This window comes from Apteryx mantelli, chromosome 9, assembly GCF_036417845.1.
Source record: "Apteryx mantelli isolate bAptMan1 chromosome 9, bAptMan1.hap1, whole genome shotgun sequence".
NCBI classification, from domain to species: domain Eukaryota; kingdom Metazoa; phylum Chordata; class Aves; order Apterygiformes; family Apterygidae; genus Apteryx; species Apteryx mantelli.
Window position 1 is genome coordinate 31,483,783 of NC_089986.1, and position 18,025 is coordinate 31,501,807.

General features: G+C 52.8%; 1 protein-coding gene across 2 annotated transcripts in view; it reads left to right on the forward strand.

The window, feature by feature from the left end:
* The window catches only part of IGF2BP2 (insulin like growth factor 2 mRNA binding protein 2), a 79,141-nt gene extending 64,824 nt beyond the window's left edge, over nt 1-14,317 (forward strand). Inside the window, exons 11-16 of one of the 2 annotated variants that reach the window (XM_067302107.1) lie at nt 5,827-5,895; nt 8,176-8,292; nt 10,249-10,323; nt 10,999-11,130; nt 11,460-11,573; nt 12,737-14,317. In XM_067302107.1, the coding sequence (XP_067158208.1) occupies nt 5,827-5,895; nt 8,176-8,292; nt 10,249-10,323; nt 10,999-11,130; nt 11,460-11,573; nt 12,737-12,832 (603 nt within the window). In that variant the 3' untranslated portion in view covers nt 12,833-14,317. The remainder of the gene's footprint in view (nt 1-5,826; nt 5,896-8,175; nt 8,293-10,248; nt 10,324-10,998; nt 11,131-11,459; nt 11,574-12,736) is intronic. The other variant, XM_067302108.1, reaches the window with a different exon arrangement.
* The last annotated feature ends 3,708 nt before the right edge of the window (nt 14,318-18,025 follow it).

Below are 18,025 nucleotides of genomic sequence, written 5' to 3' on the forward strand. Positions count from 1 at the left end.
TGGCAGTTTTAGGAAGATGTGCTAAAAGCCCCTTCGACTTGCTTGGGCCCCCCAAGGTCTGTCCACTTCTGATCTCTGCAGAGATTTTACACTCTGCAGCAGCAAAGGGAAGAAAAGTGAATGAAGATGGCTTGTCCCTCCTTGGATTTAGCTCCCAGGAAAGAAAAACTGTGCCCTGATGTTGTGTTAAACTGTTTCACCTCTGTAGATCATGCAGAGTTTCTGTGTATAAGGACTTGCTGTGTTTCAAGGTTACTGGCCTGGTTTTTGTCCAGCTCCCCTTGCGGGTGTGTGTTGTGCACACATAGGTGTGAGCCAGAGGCAGCCCACACAAATGCCTGTACACAAAAGCCTTGTAGGACACTGCCTGCAGCTGGGTCTGTGATCCTGGCTCCCTGCGCAAATGCAAAGCCACAGTCATATCCTCATGGGAGCGGTTCATGGTGTGCACTCAGTGCGCGCACCGTGGGGCTGTTTCTGGTGGCTGCCTGCAGCCTGGGCAGCGGGACCGCTGCCTGTGAAGGTCTGTGCCATGTCAGGACTCCCTGGGATCTCTGCAGGGAGGTGCAGAGCTTGTTGGCCATGGCAAGGATGGCTGTCTTGCCATGCTCCTTGCTGGCTCTACACCTCCCTGGCGAGAGCGGAGAATGTGTTGGTTTGGCACAGCCCTGTGTGTCGGGGCTATGCCAGCAGTGCATAGAAAGCATAGGGAGGTTTCCTGCTGTGATGCCAAACTGGTTGGATTCAGAAACAAGTACTGTAAGAAGTCATAGCTAGAGGGAACAGATTGTGACCTCTCTGTCACAGGAGCTGGTAAAATGACTATATACATTTGGAGCGTGTCTTGAAAGTGCTTGAGTACTGCGTGCTTTGCAGCTGCCTCTGCCAGCCTCGATCCTTGCCATAGCACTCAAAGAACTGTGTTTGCTGGGAGTTTATCTTCATCTGGTTTTACAGGCAAGGTTTTTGTTCTTTCTCTTGTGGTGCTGCAGCGCCTTTGGGAAGCCAGGCTGTGGGTGACCACAGAGATGTGGGTGAAACAAACCTGAGAGGCCATTTTGAAGCCTTTGAGATTGCACATGGGCAGGAACGGGCCAGCACCTGAAAAACACGCTGGCAAGAGCATACGTAATGCTGCGACCTTGTGCTGAGGCTGGGGAGGAGTTCCTCAGCTCTGCTTTTGAAATGGTGCATACATCCACCCATGTGAACAGACTGCAAATACGTGTTTCTCCTAAGGCATCTGTGTGGCAGCCAGGGAGCCCATGAAGACAGTGGGCAGGGGTTAGACAGACCGTCTGCTTTGCTGATAGAGAAGGTTTGTCTCGTACCTATTAGCATCTGCAAAGCACCCCTAGCAAGACCAAGTGGCAGGGTTTAAACCCTGTGAAGGAATCCATTGTCAGCTCTGCAGTCTACATCTTTGAGTCTCTCTAAGTATTTCTACCTAGATAGTATAAATGCATGGAGAATGGAGGAAAAGTTAATTTACTTCTACTGTTTTCTTTTTCTGAAAACCATAGCAGCAGAGTGATGGGAGAAGAATGGTGAGTTCAGAGTCAAAATACTAGGGTTATGATGCAGCAGACTGAATGGATGAGTGTGAACGTGGTATTTGTGCCTGTGGGATGTATATGCACAGCTCCCCACTGCCCACTGCCTATGAACATGGTCACCTGGTCACCTGGGCTGGCATGGCAGGGTTGAGCAAGCGATAGGTGTACTTCCACTGCCCACACTGAGTTCCCAGAACCCCAGCTGGGGCAAGAGCTTTGGTAGCTTCTTTAAGAGAAAAAGCTGAATGTTTTTTTACCCTGAGCTCAGAAGGGCCAAAGCCATGTGGGATTGCTCAGATCTTTCCTGTCATTCAAACTGTACATCTGAGACCCCTCTCTGCCTCCTTTTTTTCTGGATGTTGCTGAATTTTGAGCCAAAAAACAAACCAAGCCCCTTCACTTTCCTCCTTCAGACTCCCAGTCAGGAGTGGAGGTGTGCTCATCTCCCCAGCAAAGCACTGAGAGCCAGGATCTTAGGGGGGGCTGCTTTGGGGAAACATGCATGTGGGTCAGTGCATGCGTGCGTGTGTGCACTTGGAGGGAAGGATGCTCTGCCTGTGTCAGCCCAGTGAAGTGGGTCGTGTTGCCTTGCAAGCAAGTGGAGCCTTCAGGAAATTTGTATTTGATTGTTTAGGCTTCTGCGCCCTGCAGTGATAGCAGCATTTGTTGCTCCATGGACTGGTAAAATGGGTGAGGCATATGGGAAGGTCTCTTGAAAGGCATCCTTTCCTTTTTGGACTTGTTTTTGCCCAAAACTTTGCATGGACTTTTTAAAGCTACATTGGCTAGTTTAATGGGAGCTATCACCTCTGCCATGAGCCTTCTCTTCTCTGTAATAAAAATAAAGTGTAGTCGAACAGTTAATAGGAAACCAGCTTAGCTCCTAGGAGGCGACATTTGATTTCCATCTTAATAGCGTTCTTTGAAAGCATTAGCACAGTGGTTGTGAGCAGCCAGAGCACAGGGAAGGATATTGCTTCCCCCTAAACACCATCTGTTTCACAAGTCATAAAGGTTGTTTCTGAAGACAAGGGTGGTCTGTGATTGCAAGGAGTGGAAGGTCCATTTGTATGGGGCTTCTTAGCCAGGCAGCTAATAGAGAGGTCATTTAGGGGCAGCTTTTCTGGGTCCCACAAAGAAGTAGCTGTCCTGAGATTTTCAGTGCTAAGCCACGTCAGCAGGATTTGTGCCCTGCAGGTCCAGTGGCTGTAATTTAAATCAGAGCTTTAAAGAACTGGAGAAGATGGAGGAAGGGAAAGGAGGAGAAGATGCCTCACAGTGAAAGGTTTAAGGACGTCAATCTGGTTATTATGCCGCCAGGAAACTGGAGAGTTGCTTTGGTCTCCATGTCCATGTTTCCTGAGAAACTGCTGAACAGGAATGGACTCTTTGATACAGGAGAAGGTTGCAGGAAGATAAGCCCATGGCCAGAAGCAGAAGCCAGACAAATTCCAATAGAATAGACAATTACAAACTCAGTGCATGAGTGAGCAGGCAGGATGAGGTCCAGTAGGAGACTGACCATCTCCTCGCATTTGCACATTCAGGCATGGTGCCCACGGAGCTGTGCTAGCCACCCATGATTTACCAGGTTTGGCGCAAAGAGTGGCAAAATCTCAGTGCACTGATTTTAAAGAGAGGGCTAAGAGCAAGTGCAGTGTGTGCAGCAGGTGAGGAAGCTGGGTCCCCTCCTGATTTGGAGCAACTGTGATTTGCATGCACCATCTGGATGCTCTTTTCTGAATCCAGAGAGGAGAAGAATTATTTCTACTTCCAGAAGAAATGCATGTGCCCTGCCTCTCTGAGGTATTAGAGATATTGAGGAGTTGAAGACAAATAACAACACTGGATGCTGAGGCTTCCATTTTTCCTCTTGGTGCTTGAATCTGTTTGAGTACCCCAGCATTCACTGGGATAACGTCAGTTTTGGAGGTTTCAGTAGGATCAGCACAAGCTGGAGAGCTCAGCAATGGTTTTGTTGGACTAATTAAACATCCCAGCTACAGATAGATGAATAGAGTGGCTATAAAATTGCTGAGAGCACGTGTGCACATTCAGAGTGCCTCAGTCATGTGTTTGGATGTTAGTGTGTCGACACTTGTGTCTGCCTTGAAGATACTGAGTCAGCCTATGAGCCAGCTCCCAGTCCCCAGCAGGAGTTAGCAGGCCGACAAACACCACCAGCTCTGCTGTCCTTGGCTTTTAATGCGTACGAGGTCTCTTGGGTCCCTATAATGCAGAGAGCCCCAGGTACCACTTGGCACATGCCATGGCCCCAGAGGGGAACCCGCATTAGCCCTGGCCACCCCCAGGCCCCCACCTCTGGGGCTGTCCCCCGGCTGTGGGTCTGGTTGTGCAGGTCCTGTGCCCATTGCCATGTTTCCTCCCGAGCCCTACCGAGTTCTTTTCCTGAATCTCTGCAGCAGTGGTTGGGCCAGGGGAGTTGGTGTGGTAGAGGTATCCTGACCAGGTCTCCCAGTGGAGGTTCCCACGAGGGGTCCCTGTCCTCCTGAGCAGCAGCTGTAGGCACCTTTGCTGGCAGAAGGTGGTCTGTCCACTGTCTGAACAGGCACGGCCGTACTGGCCAGGCCCCCCAGTCCAGGCCTGACTTCTGGGGTTCTCTCTGGAGCCCCTTTCAGATTTTCACTGACATTTTCATTTTCCTCGTCTTGCCCTCTGGCCCTGTGCTGCAGGGTGCTGGAGCCTCAGCCCCTGCTTTTGTCTGTGGAGAGATGCACTGTTTTCTCCCCATTTCCAGCCTGGCCATGATGCCCCCAACCAGGTCTCAAGAGAATTTTTTTTTAGTCTGTGCTTTCCCTCCTCCGAAGGGTCCCCAAAGCTGCAGGTTGAGCCCTGCAGGTCTGAGGCCCCAACCAGTCCGGAGTGGAGCAAAGCACTACCCAGGTGCCCCCTTCCGCCCCAGGGCCTGGGTGGTTCACCATGGTCCATACATGGGTCAAATATTCACCTCCATCTTTGCCCTGTCCTCAGGCTCTTGTACCTTCACGGGACCCTCAATGCCTCTCGCTATCCTCTCCAGGGCATCACTGCACACAGGATCACTCTTGCTCTCTGAACGAATGCCCCCATTGTCACATCCCTGCGTGTGACCTCTCCAGGTCACCATGATGACACTGCTGTGAGGCTGCTTCCCTCCGGGCAGCACCCCACTCCGGTCCCACTGGGATCTGTATCTGGGTGCCATGGGCCTTCTATGTGCCACCTGGTACAGCTCCTTCAGCTCAGCCAGTGACAAACATCTACTAGCGAGAACCAGCATAAATTTCATAGACAAACAGATTATTCCCCAGTTTGGAGGTGGCCAGAATTCCCATTCATGAGTAGTCCTGGCCAAAAAACTTGAGGTTGGTGGTGGAAAGTCAAAATGAAAGTTGAAGGTCTTCATGTGCAGCCTTTTTATTTGCCTTTGCTGTGATTTTTTTTTTTTTTTTTTTTTTTTTTGCGGGGTGGGGTGGGGAAGAGACTGGGTTGAACATAATTCAGTTGCAAACTGGAAAAGAGAAATGAACATGGAAATCGCTTGGTGCCGAACAAATGTTTCTGCTCAGTTTGCCCCAAATGTGTTTTTCTTCTTGTGGGCAGGGTGAAACATCGCCTTTTCCATTGGGGGCTGATGTTGGTTACAAAACATTTTCAGGTTTTCAGGGTGGCTGTTGAGCCAAAAGGCCTTTTTGTCCCCACGGGCAGGAGTCGCTCTCTCTCTGTCCACTGTGCAGGGACGCTGACAGATGTGCATGGGTCATCTTCAGTTATGCAGGATTTTTGTCCCCTTTCTTTCCTTCTGGTGGCACAAATAAGCACAAAGCCTTATCTTTGCCAAGATGTGCGTGCCATGATGCAAGTGCCAATGTGTAGATGCTGGTGTGTGGCGGGGCTGGAGCCGGTAATGTTTTCTGCTACAAATACTAGGAGGACAGGGTGAGAGAACAACTGGGGAAAAAAGCACCATGGTGGGCCTGGAGGCAACTCCACCTTGCAGTCCCGTTGCACTCGGAGGGGAGGACGCAGGAATGGGGCTGCCAGCTCTGCAACCTCGCCTCCAGGAGCCCCTTCTTTGCACCCGCGCTCCGGGGGGCGACATTCCATGGGCCGAGGGGTATCCCTCTGTCCCCGCTGAGCTCACGAAGGCTGCTGGGCTCCAGAACGGTGTCCACACGCTGCTCTCCCTGGGCTGAGGCCGGCCATCTGGGGAGTGGGCTAGCGCTTGCCGGGGAAGTCGCATTGATTCTCATTTTCTCTCCTGCCGTAGAGCTCCTCGGCGTACCTCTCAGGTCTGTATGGAGCCTCCCCAGTTGGCGCGTTCCCACATCAGCACCCCGTAAGTGCCCCAGCCTCCCCCTGCTGCCGGCACGCTGCACCCTGCTTGGCTCTCGTGTGGCCCCGGGCTTTTGCACAGCGCTTCCCCCCGCCACGCGGGGCTGCGGTGCTTCTGCACCTTGGGGCTGATGCACCCTGGTAGCCTGTGGCCAGCTCTGAATGCCTCCGCGCGGCTGCTCGTCCTCCTTGCTCACAGCCTCACAAGCACACGCCAATGAAGCTGCTGGGGGCTGGTTTCCCCTTCCTTTCTCCACGGTGCATTTTCAGCCCTTGCGCTTCTCCAGCCAGACAAGGAGCAGACCCCCAGCTGGGCTGCCCCAAGCCTCTGGGGTGCCACTTGCAGGGGTGCTGGCATGCAGAGCAGTCCTCTGGGGCTCCCAGCATGCGGTTCCTTAGGTGCTGCCGGAGCAGTGGAGGGCTGAGGGCCAGTGATGGGTGTGTTAGCTGTGAAGGCAGGACCTGCTGCCCACTGCCTCTTAGCCAGTCTGCCTCCTTTCCCCCGCTTTACCTCCAGTTTTGAGCAGTCAGACTCTGTGGACGGACAGATGTCCCTCTGGCAGCAGGTCAGCACCTAGACGTTGCACACAAAAACCACTTCAGACGTGCCTTTAGACCCGCCTGCCCATCCCAGGCTGTGGGGTCCTGAGCCTGCGGTGCTCAGCAGGCCTTGCTGTCTGTGGGCACTGAGGCACAGGCATTCACACCCAGAAACCACGCACTCCTGGTAGTGCAGCTGACGTACCTCTAGGCCTGTTTGGAAGCCCATAGCCTAAATAGCTTTTACCTAGGATGGGGCAGTGTAGATGGTCTTCCTGGGCAGGAGCTCTTATGCCAGCTGTAAGCCACGTCCTTGAGCTCATGTACCCACGGTGTGGGGTTGAGCTGGGCAGAAGGCCCATCCCTGAGCTGTTGTTGCCCCTCCGGGTTTGGCATCAGGCAGGCGAGGGCAGCAAGGGGGGCTGGAGGCAGCAGTCCCCCAGCTGGATGCTTCCTGGAGGAGACATGTTTGGCAGGAGTGTGTACAGAGGTCCAGACTCTGCAAAATGTAGAGCAGGAGAAGTGGCTCTGCTTCTCCTTCACTTTGGCTTAGCATCATGCTCTGCCTGGTTCTGGAAGAGCAAGGTGGAGACAAAATGCTGGGCTCCCTTTCCCCTGCACGTGCATAACCCTAAATTGCTGCTTTTCTCTCCATGTCCCTCGAACAGCAGCAAGGGCTTCTTCTAGGCCAGCCAGGGCTTCAGACATGTCGGGGCGGGGGGATCTCAAGCAGCCTGTCCTCCTGCCTCATGGCTGGTGCACGCTCTCAAGGTCGCCACCACTCAGCCACAGGATCACGCTGCCCGTGTTGCTAAAGTCCAGCTAGCAGGTGACGACAGGAACAGGGCACAGACATCAATGCTGGGCACGGCATCCGCCCCCCCTCGGCGGAGCAGCTTTCCGTTTGCACCATGGGCTCTGTGGCGGCAGGCACGGCCTCGCAGCCAGCAGCCCTTGCTGGTCAGGGCCTGAGTGACACTGTCGTTTTGTGATCTGAACACGTGTTGCGGGTTTCCCGAAAAAAAAAAAACGCCCATGGTGCAGTGCCTGGACCTGGTGGAGTTCTTAAACACAGGCGAGTGGCTTGCCTGCCGTCAGGGAGCTGGGGCAGGACAGCCTGGGGCTGCGTGTTGTGGATGGGGGCCAGGGCACGTGTGTCCCGCAGTGCAGCGGGTCCTTCAGCTTTTCCAGGGTTGGTGAAGGATTCCTTTACGATCAAGCCAGTCTCAGATCGAGGCTGGCCTTATTCAGGGAAGAAATGCACTTTCCATTGCATGCACTGATGCATGTTTTCAATTGGGCACCTTCTTGCTTTTGCGACTGAAGGGGCCAAAACTGTGACATGACGGCGTGTCTGCAGTTGCGGCCCCAGTGCCAAGCAGAGATGGAGCCATGCCTCCGGCCCCCTGGCAGTGCTTGCAGGCACCCCGCTCCTGTCTGCAGGCGTGCAGCTATTTGTTCCCTAAAAAAGGCAAATTCAGTGCTGCGGGCACCCGAGCAGAGCTCTATGCATTGGCTGCTGTCAGAAAAGGTTTGCCCAAGGGAGAATGATCCCCTGGAGAGCGTGGGGCCCTTCGGCAATTTAGGGGACAGATGTCCTGGACCTTGTGGGTCCAGCTGCTCCTTCAGAGAGCAGTCGTGTGAGCCAAAGGAGCCCACAGAGCCCTGCCTGCTTGTAAGATGAGAAACACCATCCTTTCTAATTGTTCCTCTGAAACATCTCACCCTTCTGTGTATCTCCCAGCTCCCGGAGCAGGAGGTTGTGAATTTGTTCATCCCAACGCAAGCGGTGGGGGCCATCATTGGGAAGAAAGGTCAACATATTAAACAGCTTGCGAGATTTGCCGGGGCCTCCATCAAGGTAAGCAGAGCATCAGGTGCTGCTTGGCTCTCAGGGCCTCCTCCATCTCCATGCTGTAGGGGTACCCCAAACCACAGGCACTCTCTGTTTTCCCCTCCTCCCCTCATTACTCATCTCCTGGGGTTTGTGCCTCAGTTTCTGCTTTCTGCTGCTGGGTGTGATAAAAGGGTTCCCCAAATGATGGTAGCACGGAGGTGCTTATGCTGGTGACCCACCACCTCCTTGTCCCTGGTAAGCTGCAAGCTCTGCGGTTCTGTGCATGCTGGGAGGTGGGAGGCAGTAAATGTGTCTCCTCACCACAGGGAGGGGGTGCAGAGCATCCAGGTTTTCTCCATGCAGTTGTGTGTTGCCCCCTAACACGCAATTATAAACTCTCAGCTGAATGGAAATGGCTTGTTAAGGCTGGACATGTGCCAAAGGTGACATTAAGCTGATTCATCCTTCCAGCTCTCCTGGGATCCTTTAGGAAGAAAGTGATCACTCAGAGGACAAAAATAGCTTGTCATGATTAGCTACTGTCCACCAGATCACGCATCTCTGCTGTCTGGTAGAGAGATGGCTCTGTTGTAAAGCCATGACTCCTTTCCAGATGGGCAACGCTAGAAGCATGTGCCAGGACCTGCTCCTTACTTAGCAGCTTACACTTAGCAGCTCCTAGGGAGCCCCATTTGCTTCGTCCCCATCGTCCCTCCCCTGCAAAGCCAGTGGAAGTTCCACAGGTGTCCATGCATGATGCTAAATTTGCGTTAGCTTTGCAGAGCTGGACATGTTCATGCTCTCCTGGTGTGCAGCAGACCCTTGGATGCCTGCACCCACCAGCCTGGTAGGTAAATGGTGGAGGGGTCCATGGCACCCAGGTGCTGGCAGTCCTCCAGCCACCTCCTCAGTCAGGTGCTGCTCCCAGGAGGGTCTCCGCAGGAGCCGGTTGAACTGGTCCTGGAAAGCAGCCGGGTCCTACATGCTACTGCCATCTCCTACACATTGCCTCCCAACCCCAGGCCCTGCCCGGGGCGTTGCACTGTCGTCTGAGTATAACATTTAGCGAGCCTGTCCCCTTGTTGCCTTTTTGGATTTGGAGCTCCTGGCATCGGCCAGGTGGGCATCAGCCTTCTGGGCTGAAGCGGAGCCCTCGGGGCGGGCGCAACTGCAACCCCGAGCCCTCTTGCACACACGTGTGGGGTGCTCGGCCCAGGGACAGCAGCTGCCCTCAGGCAGTGACTCAGGGCACAGGCAGGCCTGGGCCGGCATTGCAGGAGGCCACTGGGGAAGGGGCCAGCAGCTGTGTCACACGCGAGATGCCTGAGTCAGCTCGGGAAGAGGCCTGTGAGCATGAATCATGAGCCAGCGTGCAAATCTTCCCATATTTAGGCAGTGGTGGCATGCAAAATGCTGCTGGGGGGGTGGGGATATGGGGTCCCTCCCCCCCCCCCCAAAAAAATCTGTTTATGCAAACACTCCTGGGGGAATAGCAACCCATTTGAACTCTCCAAGAGGAACAGGAGCCCTCAGTGTATTGGGAAATGAGGGCAACATTTTGCTTCCTGAATTAGTAGAAACCCATCACTGAGTCCCGCACCTCTGCCAGTAATAGCTGCTCTTAGTGCATCCCTGGTGTTGCCTCGCTATGGTGGGCAGCACTTGCTCCAGTACCTCCTGGCTTTTTTTCAGGGTCATCTGCTACATCTGGGCTACAGGAGAGTTAGGTGCCCTGCAGCAGCTTAAAAAAAACCAGGCTGCTTAAAGCCAGCCCCAAGGTTGAAGGGCAGCTCGCAGAGCCTGCTCTTTTCCACCGAATTGTCCCTCCACCCTTGCTGAGCACAAGGCTCTGGGCCAGGCTGGGCTGCTGCATGGGGGACACCCCTGTCTGGAGGGGCATCCTGTGTGGGGGATGTCCTGGGAGGGCTGCTTGTGCCAAAGCCAGGCCACTCATGCTCCGGCTTCCCCCATGGTTCGCAGATTGCTCCAGCAGAAGGCCCTGAGGCCAGCGAGCGGATGGTTGTCATCACGGGGCCGCCCGAGGCTCAGTTCAAGGTGAGCTGGCTGCAGGGCGCGTTTGGGGCCACGGGCTGGACGTGCTGGCACAGAGCATGGCTGGGGCGAGAGGGGGACCAAGGGACACTACAGAGCAACCCCTCCTGTCAATGGTGTGTTACCAGCCCAGGTTCAGCTGCCCTCTGCCAGAGCAGAGGCAGCAGGCAGAGCCACCGTGGGAAGGCAGCAGTGCCTGCAGGAGTGCCTTTCCTGGGCACTGGTCCCGTGGGTAGGACACCTGTGGCCAGGAGCAGTGTGAAGGTGAAAGATGCGCTGTCTGCCTCGCGCTCCCACTTGCAGTATTGCTTTTGAAACTGCAAACCTGGGCCTGCAGGTAGTTGCGGGTCTAGAGGAAGCAGCTGTGAGACACCAGTGCCCTCAGGGCACCAAAGCAGTGAGGCCAGGTTGCTCAGTAGCTCCATCTGCGGGCTCCCTGTTAGGCAAGGAAAGCACCTTGCTCCCCTGGGCCTGGCTGCAGAGCCAGGTTCAACATGCTTGGCATGGCTGGAAGAGCAGGTTGGGTTTAGTGTCCGGCTCTGGCTGTGGTGAGCTGCCGTAGTCCCACCGGGTCTGCAAGCAGCGTGGGGCTGGGGGGCTTTATGTCCTCTTGCAGGGAGTGTGCCCAGGTGCTCCTCTCTACCACTCAGGCATTTACCTTGCCTCCTCCTCCCACAGGCCCAAGGGCGGATATTTGGGAAACTGAAAGAAGAAAACTTTTTTAACCCGAAAGAAGAGGTGAAGCTTGAAGCCCACATCAAGGTGCCTTCCTTTGCAGCTGGCCGCGTGATAGGCAAAGGTGGCAAAACGGTATGTCAGGGTGGGCTTACACATACAGATACGGTTGCAGAGCCAAGCAATTGCCACTGCCATCTCCAGAGGGCACATCAAGCATGCTGAATCCAGAGGCTGTTTGCAGCATTCAGATCCCTGCTGTGGTCAGGTCTGGAGCTGACGGTGGCTCTCGCTGGGAGGGGCAGAGTCAGACCCTCAACAGCCAGTGGCGGGAGCTGAGGAGGGAGGGGGGATGCCTGGTGCTGCAGCACAGCTAGGGTCAAGGATGGAAAGGCACAGAAAATGGGATTTTAGCCCTTCCAAGAACAGCTGCACAAAAATGAGGAATCTTCCTTTTGGTTCAGGTGAATGAACTGCAGAATTTAACTAGTGCAGAAGTCGTTGTGCCACGAGACCAAACCCCAGATGAGAATGAGGAGGTCATCGTTAAAATCATTGGGCATTTCTTTGCCAGTCAGGTAAGGTTTTGAAATGTCTTTCTTCATATTCCTAGCTAGTTGGATTCCCTAAAGGAAACCTGTCAGTCTTGCCAGCAGGCACCAAACATAGCTCTGTGCGAGCATCCTTGTTTGTACATGAGCATCTCTGTTTTTGATGGGTCCCTCACTTCCTGGAGGCGTTAGAGGTATTTCAGCAGCTCTCCCCAGGTGTACTGGCACTAAGCGTAAAGGTAGCATTAATCTAACTAAAAATATACACCTACAAATCATCTTAAACACCCCACATTGTGGCACCCAGGGTGTAAAACATCTCTCCACCAAGCCCATGCCTGTTCCTGGGGATTGTATCCGAAATTCCAGTGCTGGCAAGGGAGCCCAGCAGACTGCGCTCCCACGGAGACACCTATACCATAGGCATACGATGTTAGAGGAGACGAATCCCACCTTAGTGCAGAACCCGCACCCTGCTCACCTGCCTTCACATGCGAGTAACTGTTCAGATAGGACAGCATCACCCAAAAGAAAAGAAATTCACTCTTGGAATCTGTGGCTGTGAAAAGGACAGGCTAAATACATGAACTGCAATGAAATGCTTGTAAATGAGGTTGCCTACCCTTCACAGAGGCACGCCGAGCCTGTTCCCACCAGAGTAAGTCAGGAAGAGAGCACCTATTTCAGGATTCACCTTGTTTTTACATCGCAATGCAAACATGCAGCCACACACGCAGGCCGTAAGCGCGGGAGCCTTCGCCGAGTGCAACATGGGCGCGCTCTGTGCGGCAGCAATGTGGAAATGTGCATTGCTTTGGCTTTTACCCCCCCCCTTCCCATCTGGCAGTTGTCCTGGAAGAGCACGTGTCCATCTGTGGTCGCCAGTAACTCGGCCCTGCTCCCCAGCCAGGCACGAGCAGGCAACCTGGGCCGCAGTCACCTAGGAGCATGGCTGCTCCTTCTTTAGCATTTCACGCCAGCTACAGCGATGCCAAATCATCGTCCTGTCCCATTTTTAACTAAAAGAGCTCAGCGGCCAAGGAGCCGAGGGATATTCGGTTGTGGCCGGGGCGGGCAGCGGGGCCAGGCGGCCGTGGCGGCCACCGCCGTGCCGGGCGAGCTCGCGATGCCGCTCGCCAGGCTCTTCCTTCTTCTGCCGCCCTGATGCCCAGCTCTCGCTTTGTCTGCAGACCGCGCAGCGCAAGATCAGGGAGATCGTACAGCAGGTGAAGCAGCAGGAGCAGAAACACGCTCAGGGAGCCCCGGCCTCGCAGCACAGCAAGTGAGGCTCCCGCCGGGCCAGCCCGCAACACCCGATGAATGTAACCCTGCCCACGCCTGACACAACAGCCGATCAGGGGAGCAAACCAAAGACCGTCCTGAGGCACGAAAGTCTGCCTGTGGCTGGGGCCCTGCAGAGGACGGACGGATGGACGGCGGCCGGGGAAAGGGAGGGTTTTCCCACCCATTCACACTGAAGATGCCTCAGCGCTGGGCTGCTTGCCCGAGGGCGCTGCAGACTCTGTCAATCCCCCAGCTGTCACCTTACTCTATTTACTACCGACGCTATCCCTTTAGTTGGACTAACATAGGCAGAGATCCTTTTTTTTTTTCTTCATTTTTCTCTCCTCTAAAACCAATTCCTTGACAACTTTTTGGAACTGCTCTTTGTACCTGCGTGCACGGAACTAGAGGAGGAGATTTTACAGCACAGGGGCTGCAGTGCCCCCTGCAGCATTCGCAGCGTTAATATATTTTAGAATTAATATATCAATAACTAAAACTAACGCCGATTTTTAATTTTTTAAAGATTTTTTTTAATTTTTTTTAATTTCAAAGGGGGGGTGGTTGGGATCCTGGGGGAGGGGGGCGTTTGTTTTTAGAAAAAAAGCAGGCTTTTCTAGACTTTTAAGGAAAGAAGCTGGTCCATTGGTTCTCTGATGCACAGTACACCAGAGATTTAGGATTGCCAGCAGAAAAAAAAGATTGAGTGAGCGTTAAAAAGTGGCAATTTCTTAAGGGCTTTGAGAAGAGCAACACCCTCAGTGCGCTGTGGGGATTGCCTGTATAAGCCAACAGAAGGGATACCGTCTCTTTTAAGAGGAATCTCTCTCTCTCTCTCTTTCCCTCTTTTTCCCATGCCCTTTCCTCTTAGCTTCACAGAGTCCAAACTGGGTTTTGCATCTGCTCCGTTCCCCCGCTCTGTCTGTCTGTCTGTCTCTCTCCCTCCCCACCGGACAAAGCAGTGCTCTCACTACCGCCCTGCAGAAAGCAAACAACAGACCCGCTCAGCCACAACTTCTCCTTTGGTTATCACCAGCCCGACCCCATGGTACTTAGCCAGCATTTTTTTGCAAAAAAACAGCAAACACACACAAACCAACCTGAAAAAAAAAACGGTGTCCTTGTGCCCCCCCCCCCCCCAAACCAGGTAACCTGGGAGGGCCCCTGCCTTGCCTGGCCGAGGGGCTGCTCCTAGGGACTTGGCATTTCGGGAAGGATCCCTTTTTAAATGTTGGGGAGAGAGAAGGGGGAAAGGGGAGGGAGTAACACATTTACAAGAGGTTGCTGGCCCAGGGCTTGAAAAACTAGCAAAAATTTTTTAAAAGAAAGAAGAAAAACCCACACACATACACACACAAAAACTACCTCAGGTTTTCGTACCTCAGCACCTTGCGCTTGTGTTTCCCTTTTAGAGATTTTGTATGCCTTGTAAAACTGATAGTTGAAGCATTTTTTTATTTTTTTAATAAAAATGAGTTGGAAAACTATCTAGACCAAGTCAGCTGCGAGGCGGGAGAAGGAAACCATCCCACGTGTCCAAGAGCTCTTCTGTAGTCTCCTTCTGCTAGCTGAGAGCCAGTGGCCATTCCTTCGGAGAAAGCTTGAGAAATGTTTAAAAAAAGAAAAAAAAAATTCACATATGTAAAAGGTAAAAAAGAAAAAGAACAACAAAAACAACGAAAACCAACTGCGGACCGGAGCAGACCACCTGAGCCCTGCTGTGGCACGTGCCGGTCGAGGTTTCTGTGCTGAAGGCCAAACGCGTCCTGGGTTACGTGACCATACCAACGTTGTAACGACAGACTGCAATGCCAGTTTTTTTCTCTACTGCAAACAGTGTTCTGTGAAAAACTACCACCACCGAAAAAAAAAAAAAGAAAAAAAAAAAAGAAATATATCCAGCTAACAAGAGCCTGAGCTTGCTATCCGTTGCTTTCTTTCAAGTTCCTTGCGTGGGTACAAGCTGAGCCCAGCGCAGGGTGGGGGTAGTTCCCAGCATGGGCTGCCGTGACGGTACCAGGTGGTTTCACACGGCCGCCCAGCTCACCCTGCCTCTGTTGCAGGCACGTTGCTGGGACCTGTTCTGCTTGGGCCGCAAGGGCGATGGGGACTGGGAGGCGGGGGGCTGGTTTTTTTGCCTTTTCTTGAGGAGCAAACCCAGTGGCAACACTCCACCACCATCGCAACCCAGCAGGTGAGCCAGCCGCAGAAGCAAGGTGGTGGGGAGGCCCAGTGGTGGGACATGTCCTCCACAAAGGCCTGCCTCTGTCACCGTGCATGGGCAACATGAGCAGGGGCAGGCCCCAGGCAGGAACCTGCTGGCCTGGCAGCTTGGCTCTGGGTCCCCTCCAGGCCACCTTACAGCCCCTTTCCACCAAGGTCTGCTGGGAAGGGTGCTTAAGCCACCATCTCCGGCAAGCAGGAGGCAGAAGCTTTGTTTCTGGTCTCAAGAGCCCAATGAAGTGGTGCTGGGCCCAAACCTTCCCCGTCCCACCATAGGACTGCTTCAAACTGGCATTGGAGAGCTGCCCAAAATGGGCTTTCGGGCTCTTCTTTGGAGGAGGGTGGTGGTGGGAGGTGTTTACAGGCATTGCCAGAAACAACTTTGCACACCCACCGAGAGATGTCACCACCATTAAGCTGCCTCGCGTTGCACTGAACTAGCCAACGTGGCCAGCAAAGCCAAAACGATAGCATGGCACTGCTGCATTTATTAATGGGGATCACTAACTACGATTATGTAGCTGTAAGCCCCAAGTGTCCCTACGGGATCCCATAGCTGCTTCTCTAGCTAACCAAAAGCTTGGTCTTAATAGCAGCAGAGAGGAGCCCACCTCCAGGGACTGGTGTTGTTAAAAGGGCCAACTCCAACCAGAGAAAGGGGCAAAAATGGGGCCTGAACTTCTCTTGTGTGAAACTGTTAGTGCAAAGGCAGCAGGGGCCCCCAGCCACCTGCTGAGAAGGGAGCATTTCTCCATCTTTCCCTCATTCACCACTGGCAGATCTGCATCTGGGCATCAAGTTGAGTACCAAAGAGAATTAAAATGAGCCCGTGAAAATTCTGGTTCAGCTGACTTGTCCAGCAGCAAGGTCTGTAACAACACACAGATCCAAGCCTCTTCCCTACCCTGCATCTGTCTCCAGGGACCATGCTCCCACCCAAGGTGTGGCCTCTGGGGAAGGCAGTCCTTAGTACCATGGCTGTATCGTCTCAAAACAGCAAAGCAGAACAGGTCACTTGTCACTCCTTATTGTTTTGTCAAAACATACTGAACAAATTTTTTTCCCAGACTGTAGCCTGGGGAATAATACACAGGAGATCAGAAAAAGAACATCAGTCTCCAAGTTTGAATCCTCTTCTGTCCCCGCCTTTCCGAGTCCCAGACAGTCTACACTCAGCAATGATTTCACTCCTGTCCTGAGTGACTCAGCTCTGGGGAGACCTGTGCTCACCAGTGCTTTAAAGATTTCTGTTTGACCCACATTTGCTGTGTCTGAGCCCTTCACGTACTTCCTGTGAGCAAGGACCCAGTCACACGGCAGATGGCAGCAGCAGAAACGTGCAAACCAGGATGAAAAGCAGATCTCCAAACCCATGGAGGCAGCCAGGGAATACAGTATTACTCATTCTGCATCACAGGCCTTACGTGTACTTTCAAGCCAACACAAAGGAAAGTGGAAGCTGATCAGCTCCAAGAGCCCATTGACCAGCTAGAATTAGAAGGGAGGCCCAGATCCAACATGCAGCTGTTTGCACACAGGGTCTTTGGGCCAGAAAGCCCAAAAGATTTGAGAGACTATTTCTCTCCATAGGATGTTCTTGGGTAACTCAAAGCATCTTACGTGGATGTAGGGAACCAAGCAACAGCTGAAAAGCTGGAACCTGTGAGATGACCTTGCATACAGAGGAGAGACTTAAAGGTACATATGTAATTTCCTCATGGTATCTCACAAAATGAGGCTTTCAACAGCCAAAGCCACACAGAATCACAGAACAGTTGAGGTGAGAAGGGACCTTTAGAGATCAGCTGGTCCAACGCCCCTGCTCAAGCACAGTCACCTAGAGCAGGTTGCCCAGCACTCTGTCCAGATGGCTTCTGACTATCTCCAAGGATGGAAACTCCACAACCTCTCTGGGCAACCTGGTACTCTGGGCACACAGGTGCCTTTTAACCAAGCTGCAGGCACCAAAGCTGTTATCTCCTAACAAGGTTTATACTCTAGTTTAGGAGTCTGCGTGTTTAGCTGTCTGTGTCCAGGCGAGCTTTTCAAGGGAGTTTCATTCTGCTCCTTTCACCTAATGCCTGAGCGTCCTATGTTTAGGGGGAAGTACAAGGAGGACTTGGAAAGCATTCTCTTGTTTCACAAACTCTTATGCCACTAGCACAGTGGGGCTCTTTGGTTGGTTTTGTTTTGAAAAGAAAAATGCTACTTTGATAGATGAGAAAACTGCAGGGTCAAGCTCAGAAATGACAATACCCCACTACAAGGCAAGAACTGAAGCAAACAGGAAAGGCTACTTAAAGCACAGCATTGAACTACTGGGCCCTAAAGTCAATAAAGAGCTGAAACCTTCCTCAAGTCCTTAGGGAATCCAGGGAAAATGAAGAAATAATCTCATCTAAGGACAAAATATGACAGATTGCCTTTGTGATGGTTCTCTTTGGAGAACCTGATTTTGTGATGGATTAAGCTGACTAGTTTGAAAGCACACACTGAACCAGCTGGTGGCCCACAATGCAGACAAGCCAGCTTAACAGCTTTTCCAGAAGATGTGGAACAGTTCCTCAGGCAAGGAGCAGCACCATAAGAGCTGAATGTTCCCACAGCGACTTGCAGATAGTGATAGTTCCTTGACGGACTGAGACACAGCCAAGTCTATGTTGGAGGAGGTAAGACAGGGTCAGGGCTGGAATTTTAAACACATGACAGAGGGGATATGTCCAAAAATCAGCATCCTTTTGCCAGAGCTGAGGAGGAGAACCACCTTGTCTCCAGTTAGGTGTCACCTATATTACAGTGACTGTTCCATCCTGTGTTACAGATACGGGAGAGCACAGAAACAGCCTGTTGTGTCTATTTATACAAGCATTAGAATAAGCTGCTCACAAACCAGCTAAAGGACAATCTTTCCTCTGCAATGGTAAATGGGGAACTGAAAGACCTCTAATACTACTCCAATTCTGGAGTCTAAC